Source organism: Petaurus breviceps, unplaced genomic scaffold, assembly GCF_028583685.1.
Source record: "Petaurus breviceps papuanus isolate PSGF00001 unplaced genomic scaffold, PetGlider_PUasm1.0 180, whole genome shotgun sequence".
Taxonomy (NCBI): domain Eukaryota; kingdom Metazoa; phylum Chordata; class Mammalia; order Diprotodontia; family Petauridae; genus Petaurus; species Petaurus breviceps.
This window is the reverse complement of record NW_027185782.1, coordinates 4,209,329-4,221,491: the sequence shown is the minus strand read 5'-3', so window position 1 is coordinate 4,221,491 and position 12,163 is coordinate 4,209,329. Positions and strand designations below refer to the sequence as shown.

At 48.9% G+C, this 12,163-nt stretch overlaps 1 protein-coding gene across 2 annotated transcripts in view; it reads right to left on the bottom strand.

Annotated features, from left to right (window-relative positions):
* Positions 1 to 211: 211 nt before the first annotated feature.
* The window catches only part of TBXA2R (thromboxane A2 receptor), a 37,790-nt gene continuing 25,838 nt past the window's right edge, over positions 212 to 12,163 (bottom strand). For both annotated transcript variants that reach the window (XM_069086862.1, XM_069086863.1), the window contains 2 exons: positions 7,602 to 8,543; positions 212 to 1,113 (listed from right to left, as the gene is read on the bottom strand). In XM_069086862.1, the coding sequence (XP_068942963.1) occupies positions 844 to 1,113; positions 7,602 to 8,435 (1,104 nt within the window). In that variant the 5' untranslated portion in view covers positions 8,436 to 8,543 and the 3' untranslated portion in view covers positions 212 to 843. The remainder of the gene's footprint in view (positions 1,114 to 7,601; positions 8,544 to 12,163) is intronic.

The window sequence follows — 12,163 nt, the reverse complement described above, 5'->3', positions numbered from 1 at the left end:
GGAAGAAAGTTGGTGGAAGATTGGGGGTAGGGAGGGGTATGGGAATGGGTGGGTACTTTCCAGGGTCTTTCCCTAGAAAAAAGAGAGAATTCTGACTTGGGGTTCTGTCTCTGGCTCTCCTTGCAACTCATTGGATGACATTAGGCAAGTCACTTTGTCTTTCTGGGACTTAGTTTCCCCATCTGTAAAATGAAAGTATTGGTCTCTATGATTCCTTCCAGCTCCTGAATTCTCTGTTCTATAGTCCAAGGTTTCTTTCCAGCTTTTAACATTCTATGTTTCTGTGACCTTGAGAGTCTCTCCCCCTACCTTGGATCTGTCTCTTCATCTATAAAATGGGGGTAGTAAGGCCACAAGAACCCATCAGGGTCCTCAGTACCTGCCTCTCTTTTCTTTCCATTCAAAGCAGGGATCATGAATAGTGACTAGGGCCAGGGTGCCTACTCCTCCACTCCCCCCTACCCCATCTTCCCTGAATACCTCCCCCCTCACACCTACAGACCTTGATCAATCAGATCAGACAGATGGAGAACTGGAAGGATGGGTAAGGGAGTTTAATTATCAGGAGTGGGCAGGAGTGTAGTGGAGAGGGCAAGGTCACCAGGGGTCTGGGGTGTTGAACCCAGATATTTCTCTAGAGCTCCTTCTCTGACCCCTGCTCCTACCTCACTCCCCCCTTGTTTACATGTCCACAATGCACTGTCTGCTTTGCTTTGCTAAGCCTGGAATCTGGGTTCTCTTGGTGTTAACCTGCTCCCAGACTTAAACCTTGGACATGTTAAACCTAGTGTTCATGTTCAGCAGTGTTGATTGGCCTCTGTGCCCCCAGTTCTCCAATGGGAGCTACTGTGGCCGTGGTTCCTCGGTGCATTTGGGCTGCAGAGAGTGGGGAATGGTGGTTTCCAGAGAAGGGATGGAGCGCCGAACCGTCAACCGAGGGTAGATACGCTTTAGTACGGCCCTTCGGAACAGAATGTAGACCCAGGGATCCAGGATCTGGTTCCAGGTGGCCACACGCAGGTAGATGAGGAGCAAACGCTCTGTTTGCCGGGGCAGCTGGCCATTGGGGAGCATCACGGGCGGGCTCTGAAGGACCGTCTGGGCAATGAAGACCTGCAAAAGAATGGGTTGGATGGGGCCAGTGTGCTGGCAGGGTGATCTCCCTAGTTCTGAATGGCCAGATAGAGGTCTGCACTGTGGCTCGGGCCCAGACAGCTGCCCTGCCATACCACATTCTGAGGTCAGCTCTTCTCTGCACTTGGGCTTTGTGTGATGGAGAGATGTGCTGGGGTTCCTTTTTGGAAAAGGAGATATTAACTCTACTAAGGTCCTCAGAGATCTCTAACACCTGCTTTAGGACCCTGAGAATAATGGGGAAGAGCTCTGAACCAGGCATCAGGAGACCTGGCCTCCAGTCCCGCTTCCTCCGCTTTCTAGATGTGTGACCCTGGGCAAGTCTGGTGCAAAAGTTCATTGTGTGCAAGAAGAATCAGCCTTGTTCTGCTTGGCGCAACAGGGCAGAAATAGGGTACTGGGTATAAAGAGCACTGGTTTTGAAGGCAGGATATGAGTTCAAATCCTACTTGTCTGCTATTACTCTCTGTGTGACCATGGGGAAGTAATTTATCCTCTTTGGCCTCAGTTTCCTCATCTTTAAAATGGGATGGAGGTGGGGATTGGACTAGATGACCTCAAAAGCACTTTCTAGCCCTAAATCTGTGCTCCTAAGTAGCTTTAGAGAGGCAGACTTAGGCTAGATGTCAAGAAAAACATTCTGACAAGCAGCTGAGAACTAACATGGGCGAAAGGGCTGCTCCGGGCAGGAAGGTGCTGCGGCTTCCCTGCAGTCCTCCAAGCGAAAGCTTTTGCACCGTTTGTTTATGAAGGAAAGGGTGTTCTTGTCAAGCTGGACTGGACGGCCTCGAGGGCTTCTTCCTGCTCTGAAATTCTGAGATTCTGCGGGAAGTCACCCTCCCTCCCCTGCTTCTGTGGGCCTCATTTTCCTTTTCTGCAAAACGAGGCATGGGACAGTAGGATTTCTATTGTTCCTCCCATCTCTGACATTCTGTGTTCCACGTTCTAAGTTCCCTTCCAGCCCTGACATTCTGTATTCCATGTTCTAGGGGCCCTCCCAGTTCTGATGTTCTCTGGGCTAGGCTCCCTCCTAGCTCTCACTTTTTGTGTTCTGAGGTTTTAGGATTATCATTAGCAGACCTCATGAATGTTTTCATGGGTCCCCTCAGTGTTTCTGCAGCACATCTCATTGTACACATTCCATCATGCACACGCATGTATATGTGTATAGGGCACACCAGAGTTATCCATCACCCACAGAGTTCCAAGACAGCTCCATGAAGGGGGTGTTTGGAGGGAGGGCAACACCCCCACCACCTAACACCCCTGAAAATTGTCACCTTCCTCATGTATATAGCATATGTATGGAATACATGTGTATGTTTTTGAGAGAAGTGAAGCAATTATATAGAATTAGAGCCAAATCAAGGGCTCAAATTTGGAGGGGGCTGGGAGGGGTCCTTTGGGGTCAGGATGGGGACATGATGCCCAACTCATTCTCTTCCCCAGGTGTCCCTGGAGCTTTCAGGGCCAGACATTGGCAGAGCAGGCAGGGAGTCTGGACCTCAGGCGCTAGCTAAACCCTGGGGGAAGTATTGTGTTTCTCCACTACAGCTCATAGCCGGGAAATGCATTTCCCCCTGGTCCCCTGGGACAACCTTCCTTTGGATCTTGTCGACAAAAACAGACGGGGGAGGAGTAGCTGGTGTTTGTGTGTTCCTATGGGAATAACTCAGCTTCATGGCTGACCCTCTCCCCAGAACTTGTCTCCCATTTACCCAGACTTGATATTAGTTATGGAAAACTTGAGAACTCAAAATATCAGAGTTTGAATGACCCTTAGGACATAGAATGTCAGAGCTGGGAGGGGCCTAAGAATATAGACTCTTAAAAAGAAGGTCTTATACCCTTTGCTTCTGCTTTGTCCCCACCTCCCCACTCTTCTACCCCTTGCAATCTGCTTTACACCCTCTCTACTTTCCCAAATCTCCTTTTCATCATTTTCTTTATTTTTTCTCTTTTTGGAGGGAAATTGGGGTTAAGTGACTTGCCCAAGGTCACATGGCTAGTTTTTGTGTTAAGTGTCTGAGGCCGCATTTGAACTCAGGTCCTCCTGACTCCAGGGCCTATTCACTGCACCACCTAGCCGCCTCCATCATTTTCAATGGTCTTTTTTCTGTTCCTGTTCTCCTTGACCTCTTGCCAGCATTAGACACTGGATTGTCCTTGACACCCTCATATCCCCCCACTTCCATAACGCCCTTTTCTCATGGTTGTCTTCCTGCCTCCATGACTAATCATCTCTCCCCCTTTACTGCTTCCTTATCCTTCCCCTTATCTCTAAAACATGGCATCTAATGATTCTTGTTGGAGCAGCCCCAACTGGTTATGGGAAAGTGGGATGAAAGATGTCTTCAAATGGCTTTTTTTAGGGGTGGTGCTTATGTTCACAGATCCAGGCAGAGTGGATGTCCCTTTCCCACACACAGTGGAGGCCAGACCATGTGGGTCTGGGATTTTTTCTTCTTTCTGTGGGAGCACTTGTATATGTAAGGACCATTATTGTCAGTGGGGGATTTAATCTGCTCAGCCAGACCTGAGTCACTGCCAACCCCATGAACAGTCAGACTTAATACCTTAGCATATCGACATAGGCCCTTTGCTACCCCATGGCTGTGAGTGGAGCTCATTATGAATATGATTAGAAAACTAGGGGTAGTAGCATCATATGGGGAAGAGACAGGTAAATGAATGAGGAAGGGATGGCATGATCATAGATTTTAGAAATGGAGCCTCCACACTTAGCAGATAGGGAAACTGAGGCTCCAAGTAGCTAAGTGATGTGTCCATGGTCACAAGTACATGTCTGACGTGGGATTTGAATTCAGGTCTCCCTGATTCCAAGTTCAGCACTTCACCATGATGCCTCAGACCTCCTCATCTCAGCCTTGGCAATAGGTGGCCTGGTGATGCATTCTTCACATCCCAAGATGCCTCAGGCCCTCAGACCCATGCACTTAAAGTTCCATTGGAGACCCCAGGACAGTGCCTAGTATGATTGTGGGATGGGGCAGGGGGGAGAGATATAGACAGCAAGCTTGGGCTGGGTCTGGGAGGAGCTCGGGGTGACTGCCAAGGGGATGAAGTGTGTTAAGCTCTGCTGTTTTTATAATGAAGCACCCTCTATATTTGCTACCCTGTCTGAAGCAAAGCCCCCAGTTACCCCTCCCTAGTTACAGCTCTGTCATTCTCCCTATGCTCTGTCCTAGGCCCTCTTATTCACCTTCACCGTCTCCTCTGGTAGTCTCTACTTCCCTCTCTTCTAGGCAGATAACTCCAAAATGGATAGAATCTCCGACCTCTCCCTGAAACTCCATTTCCAGATTTGTAACTCCCATTGGATATCTCCACATGGCTATCCCTCTAGCACCTCAAACTCAGTATGACTAACACTGTTCCAATCATTTCCCCTCTCTACCTAACTTCTCCATATCTGTCAATCAACCTTAGCATGCCTTTTTTTTTTTTTTGGAGGCAATCAGTGTGAAGTGACTTGCCCAGTGTCTACAGCCAAATTTGAACTCAAGTTCTCCTGACTCCAGGTTGATGTGCCATCCACTGTACCTCCTAGCCGCCCCTCCTCAGCCTAACTTTTGATGTTACCTTTGACTTTTCCTAGCCCTTCCCTCCTGCTATCCATCTAATCGGTTGCTAAGTCCCATCTTTTCTACATTGGTGATATGTCTTACATGTGGTCCCTCCTCTCCACTCTCACTTAAAACGTCCTAGCTCTATCCCTCATCTCATCTTCCCTAAACTCTTGTAAGATCCTTCTCACTGGTCTCCTTGTCTCTTCTTTGGTCCATCCTCCTCACTAGCATCCACATCATCTTCATTTACATTTTTGTGGTGAGATCGCTCCTCTTTCCAAAAAACTGTAATGCCTCTCTATTGCCTACTCAATAAAGTTTAAAGTTGGGACCCTGAAGGCCCTTTGTAGTTAGACTTGAACCCACTACCTCCTGCCCCCAGCCCTCCCTTAGTCTCCATTTCTCCCTTTATTTCCCTTCTGTCTTCCTTCTATCCCTAACCTCCACCCTTCCCCAGTAATGGCTCCTAGTCTTACAACCAATGGCCTCATCTAATATGTTTTTTGTTTCTTTTTAGAAATTTTGACTTATTTTTAATATAGTATTTCATTTTTTACCCAATTAAATGTAAAGACAATTTTTAACACTCATTGAAAAATATTTTTGAGTTCTACATTTTCTGTCTCCTTCCCTTACTTCCCCTCCCTCTAAGATGGTTATAGGTTATACAGTCACGTACTATTTCTAACTCACTTTTTCAGCCTCTCTTACTCTATTCCTCTCCATGCTCTATGTAGCTCCTGCTACATTTCCCTGCCCTTTTGATTATTCCTCCCTCTTCCCAAATGGCCGAAATAATGACTTCCCTTGTACCTGCTCATCCCCCCTCCACCTTCTGCCATCTTCATCTGTTCTAGCACTTTCCTTCCTTCAAAGCCCAATTTAGAGATGCCATCCTGAAACCATCCCTGACACCTCCCTCCCACCTCCTCTGCACCCCCTCTGCTCCCCTGGCTGCCAAGTGCAAATGATCTCTCAGTCCTCAAATTTCCTATGGCGCTAGGCTTGGCTCACTTGAGCTCTATCACACTCCCCTTTCCATTGGTTCTAAGTGTATTTGTAACATCCTCCCAGACCATTTGACTTGGTACTCCGCGATGGCGGGTACCATGTGATGCTTCTTCTGGTCCTCCCAGCCCTGAGCCTCCTGCTTTGCACACAGCAGGTACTCAATCAATGTTTATTGAATTGAACTGGAAAGGACCAAGGGGTCATCCAGTTGAATTCTCTCTTACAGCTGGGGAAACTGAGGCCAAAGGAGTGGAAGGGACCTTACACACAAATGAGTTTCTACTCCCTTTTAAACACAGTTCTGAGATGGAAGGGGCTGATGAATTACTTATGACCTGTAACACTGATGCTGGCAATCGAACTTTGAGTTGAGAAAACCCACTATACAGCAACGCTACTTCTATCTGCCTCCCCACCCCCACCTTCCAGTCAGCTAAACAAACCAGCTTGCCTGAGGGTAGGTTATTCAATTTTCAGAAAACTAGGTTGAGGAGATGAGGGAATAGCTGAGTTCCTTTACCTTTTACATTGAAAATAGTTATTCAGTTTCCAGCAAGGTAACAAGGAAAATTCCTGGCAACTACAGTTTAGGGCATTGGAAAGAACTCTAGATGCGAGAGTCAGGAGCCCCCAGTAAGTCCTGGCTCTGTCCTTTACTCACCCTGTGACAATCTTTCTCTAGGCCTAATCTTTGTAGGAGAGAGCCAAAATGTTTATTTGACCAAACGACTGACTGGTTGGACTCTAGGCCCTCCCTGCTCTCCCTCCCAGCTCTGACACCCTGTGTTCTAAGGGCCCTCCCAGCTCTGACACTGTGTTCTAAGGGCCCTCCCAGCTCTGACACTCTGTTCTAAGAGCCCTCCCAGCTCTGACACACTGTGTTCTAAGGGCCCTCCCAGCTCTGACACTGTGTTCTAAGGGCACTCCCTGCCGGATATTCTTCATTCTAAATGAGAGTCCCAGTTCTGACTTTCCGAGTCCTAGCGTCCTTTCCAGCTCTGGAACTGGTCCCTTCCAACTCTGAGATTCTCTCCTTTTCCCTGCCCTTCCCTAGAGTCAATAAGAGTCCCTTGTCTTACACCAAACATGCTTGCATAATACACTGCCCTTCATTCCCTACCCTCACCCCTCCTCCCACCTCCACCCCACAGCTTCAGCCCCTAACATTCTGCGTTCTAAGGTTAGAAGTAGAACATTTCTCCCTCGAATGTTTGATGTTCTAGAGTTTCTCCCTGCACTCATGTTCTCTGTCCAATATGCAATTATCCACAAAAGGATCTGCATGAAGAAGGGGCATAAACTGATTCTATCTCCATAATAATGTCTCACGTTAACATAGCACTTTGAGGTTTGCAAAGCATTTTGTATCTATATCTACTATATATCTCATCTTATTTTATCCTCAGGACTCTGTAAGGTAGGTATTTATTATTATTATTATTATTATTATTATCATTTTACAAAAGAAGAAACCGAGGCTGAAAAAGGTCAGGTGTTCAATCCTGCCTCAGACACTTCCTAACTGTGTGACCCTGGGCAAGTCACTTTACCCTGTTTACCTCAGTTTCTTCATTTGTCAAACGAGCTGGAGAAGGAAATGGCAAACCACTCCACTATCTCTGCCAAGAAAACCCCAAACAGGGTCACAAAGAATCAAAGATGACTGAAATGACTCAACACAGCTTGTGACTATCTATCTATGGTAGAGTATGGACCCGGCTTTTCCTGGTCCAAGTCCAGTGCTCACTGCATCAGAGGTCTCTTCTAAGGGATTTGGATGGTCAGGACCAGTACTAATGCCCCCTTCTTTTGTCTTCTCCTAAAAGGGGGCATGAGGGCAGAGGGCAGACAGCTGAGGCCACTCACCAGCAAAGGCATCCAGCAGACAGTTGCAACCACCATGATGCCCAGCAGCTGCGCCATCATCTCCACCTCACTGTCTCGTGGCCGTTGGCACGCTGCCTCTTGGTCATGGTAGACACGGCACAGGGTGACCACGCTGATGGTGTTGAAGATGAAGGAGAGGCCCACAGAGAAGGCACCCAGAAGTGCAAAGAGTAGACCAAAGGTCACATCGCCCACTTGGGACCCCAGAGTCAAGAAACACCAGGAGCCGGGGTACTGGATTGTGTATCGACCCAGGCCAATGACAGGTAGGAGACCCAGGCCAAAGGAGACTGCCCACACTAGTCCTACGGTGGCCCAGGCCCGGCGCTGGGATGCAGCTGCTGGGCGTGAAAAAGGCTGGTTGATACCCACGAAGCGCTCGGCTGCCATGGTGGTGCCCAGTAGGAGGGGGCTTAGGCCAAAGAAAACCATGGCTACACCCATGAACCCACACAGGTGGCAACCAGGGTCGGCGCCAGCCCAGTCAAAAAGTGTGGCATGTTGAGAGACAACCACAGAGCCAGTGACAAACAGGCCCAGGAAGTCAGTGAGCACCAAACCACAGAGGAAGGTGAGGAAGGAGGAGCGAGCCCGGTAGTTGTTCACCCGTCGAGCACCAGCCAGAACCGCCAAGGCCAACAGGTTAGAGGCCAGGCCCACCAGGCAGAAGGTGGCGGCAAACCAGGGTGAAGCAATGAGCTGCCGTTCCTCTTGGCTGATGTTCATTGGCCGGGAACAGGGCAGAGGGGTAGGGGTACTGGTGTTTTGGAAGGTTGGCATCAGGCATGGGGCCACCTCCCCTGGTAGGCACATGGCAAAAGCAGGGTTCACAGCCCCATTCCCTGGCAAAACCTTTGGAAAAGATGTGTGGCTGTGGGATAGCTTCCGCCTGGTACCCTGATGTCCACTTCAAGGGAACCCCTGGGGGTAAAGACAGAAATATCAGTTATAGTGGCATGGTAGAATCTTAGACTCAGCCAGAAAGGAACTTACGACAGGAAACAGCAGAGCTGGGAAGGGGCCTTAGACCAGAGGATGGCAGTCAGTCAACAAGCATTTATTAAGCTCTAGCTGTATACCATGCGCTGTGCTAGGAATACAAAGGCAGAAATATGATGCCTGTTCACATTCTAATAGGGGAGATAGTATGTAAAAAACTAATGTATGTACATACAAGACGTATACAATACAACAGAAAGTAATATCAGAAGGAAGGCACTGGGGGTAGGGTAAGAGGGGAATTGGGAAAAGCTTCCTGTGGAAGGTGGGATTTGAGTTGAGTCTTTAAGCAAGTCAGGGAAAACTAGGAAGTAGAGATGAGGAGGGAGAGCTTGGGGGACAGTTAGTCAGTGTAAAGGCATGGAGATGAGAGATGGAGAATCCTATGCAGAGAAGAGCTAGGGGACCAGAGAGGTTATGTCGTAGAGAGAACGGAAGGGAGTAAAGTTTAAGAAGGCTTTTTAAATGTCAAATGGAGAGCCTGGAACAGAGAAAGTCAGAGGTGGCCTTAGAGACCAGCTAATCATTTTACAGAGGGAAAATAGGTCCAAGATAGAGGACAGGATCTATTAAAAATCACCAGGTGAGCCAGGGGCCAAGCTGCCTTGTCTGAACCCCTCAGGAGGGTGGTAGGGGTGGGGAGTATTTATTTGGTGAAGGCAATCTAGGGACCAGAATCCCAGGATTTTCTTCCAAGCCCCACACACTTTTGCTATAATAATAATAGTAGTCAAAATAATAGATGATAAAAACTTCTGATCCTGAGGGAGGGAATAAACATTCTATTAGCACCTACCATGTTCCAGGCACTGGACTAAGCACTTTACAAATATTACCTTATCACAACAATCCTGTGAGTGAGTTGCTATTATTATCCGCATTTTACAGTTGAGGAAACTGATGCAGAAATTAGATGACTTGTCCAATGTCATGCAGCTAGTAAGTGTCTGAGGCTAAACTTTAATTCAGGTCCTCCTGACTCCAGGCCCAGCCAATCCACTGCATCTGTTGTAGCCTCTTGAAGTGGTCTAGGGGTTGCCAAGTGCTTTCCTGACCTACTTCTGGGAAGTACATGCTTTTCAGAGAGGGAAGGTCACTTGGCTGTGAGCTAGCAGTGCCAGCCCCCTGGGCACAAGCCCAGCTCTCTTTCCATGATCCTGCTCCCTCCACAGAGCTGGGGCCACATCCCTTTCTGGGTCCTCACCTCAGCCTCCCTGGGCTGAAGCATCCCACCCTTCTCATCACTTCCCTGAGCTTGGGTCTGCCCCCTTCTCTGTCCAGGAGCCGTTCCTGGGTCCCCTGGTGTGCTGGGTCCTGGACTGTGGGGGTTGCAGAAGATGGCAGAGCCCTTCCTGCATGCCCTTGGGAAGCTCACAGTCTGACCGGGGAGATGAATGACTCCCATGAATGGTGCAGAGGTGCAATCTGTGATCCCAGGCTGCCATGTGTGGGCCATGGGCCACACAGTCAGGATTGTCAGAGATTCAAGGAAGGAGAAAACTGCTGAGGATTGGGGTGGCTGAGGAAGGCTTCCTGGAGGAGGAAGGGCTTGAAGACTAAAAAAGCAGAGAGGAGAGAAATCACTGGGCTTAGGATAGGGATGGGACTGGATTGGGAAAGGACATTAACAGGAATCTGGAGCCTTAGCAGGGGCAGAGGGATGGTGCAGGGATCAGGGGGACATAGAGTTGGAGAGGTTACCAGGGCTGGACCCTGAGTTGGGGGGGCACCGAAGATTTGATGGGGTGGGGACAGGGATCTATGGAAGATTCTTGAGTGGGGAGCAGAGTGATCAATTCAGTGCCATGGGTGGCAAGGTGAGTTTGGCCCTCAGTGACGGAACATTATGATCTCCCCCTCCAACTCAGGCCCTTTCCCCATCATTGTAATTGGGTCCCTGGCTAGGTCAGCCTTCGGCTGGCAGTTGTCTGCCTCTTATCTCCTCTAATAAATTATCCAGTGGGGGATCAACTCCTGGGACCAAGTTTCTCAATTTTCCCTGCTCCCTGGGCCCCTGGCCAAAAGCTCAGAGAGCTCCTCTCTTCTTTCCCAAGGCTCCCCCCTTCACCAGCCTCTTGTTTGTAAGGCAACAGAACCGCTCTCTAGCTTGCCCACATTTCTCCTCCGACACGGATACAGCTGTCGAGGTGTGGCCTGCTTGTTTCTGTCACTGACCAGGAGGGACACTGTTCTCCACTTCTGAAGTGTTGGAACTCCCTCCCCCAGGTCCTAAGACAGTGGTATCTGTTTCCCCTTCCCATCTCCTCAGTACGTACACTTTTTGCTTCCCTGGGGCTCCAAATGCCAGGTTTGGTAGAGGGTAGATAGCCTGAGTAGTGATGGGCCTCTGAGGAAAGGGGATTGATTCTGATCCCCTCAGAAGCCTCAGGCCAGAAAGAGGAGCAGGAGCCCTTCCCCAGCTGTGGCTTTTCCCATCATAAGGAGTCTCCTTCCTTTGATTCCATGGAGCCCCTATCTGAGTCTTAGACTCATTTCCTTCTTCCTAGACTACCACAGAAGAAGGAAAGGGGATTTCTTCTTCTCTTGGCCTGCTTAGCTATTTGCCTCCTGTATAAAGGGCTAGAGGCAACTTCCCAAAGCCCAGCTCTGATAAGTACCCTCCCTAGCTTAGAAGCTTTCAACAGGTCCCCATTACACATAGCAAAAGCCCAGATCCTCAGCCTGACATTCGGTGCTCTGGGCCCACCTCCTCTTTGCAGGTCCCTCCCCTTTAAGTCAGGCTGGGCTCCCTCTCCCCATCCTCTGCACAAAGAATTGCAGGATGTCAGTCAGTCATCCAGAAAGTCACCTGTGGATACAAATAAAGGCAAAAACCAGTCCCTGTCCTCAAGGAGCTCACAGTCTAACGAGGGAGACAAAGCACAAACAACTATGAACATAGGAGATGTCTAGGGGGAACATTGGGAATAACTCAAAGGAAAACTCTCAGACTGAGGAAGACTGGGAGAGCTTTCTTGCAGAAGGTGGGACATGAAGTAAGCCAGAGAAGCTGTTAGGCAGAGATGTGGAGGGAGAGAGAGAAAGAGAGAGTCAGAGACAGAGAAAGAGAGAGAGACAGAGGCAGAGACAGAGAGAGTCAGAGACAGAGAGAAAGAGACAGAGACAGAGAGAAAGAGAGAGGGACAAAGACAGAGACAGAGAGAGATAGAGAGACAGAGAGAGAGAAAGGGAGAGACAGACAGAGAGAAAGAGAGAGGGACAGAGACAGAGAGAAAGGGAGAGACAGAGAGAAAGAGAGATAGAGACAGAGAGAGACAGAGAGAGAAAGAGAGAGGGACAGAGACAGAGACACAGAAAGAGACAGAGACAGAGAAAGAGAGAGAGACAGAGAGAGGCAGAGAGACAGAAAGACAGAGAGAAACAGACAGAGATAGAGACAGAGACAGAGAGAAAGGGAGAGGCAGAGACAGAGAGAAAGAGAGACAGAGAGAGAGAAAGGGAGAGATAGAGAAAAAGAGAGAGGGACAGACACACACAGAGAGAGAGAGAGAGAGAGAGAGAGAGAGAGAGAGAGAGAGAGA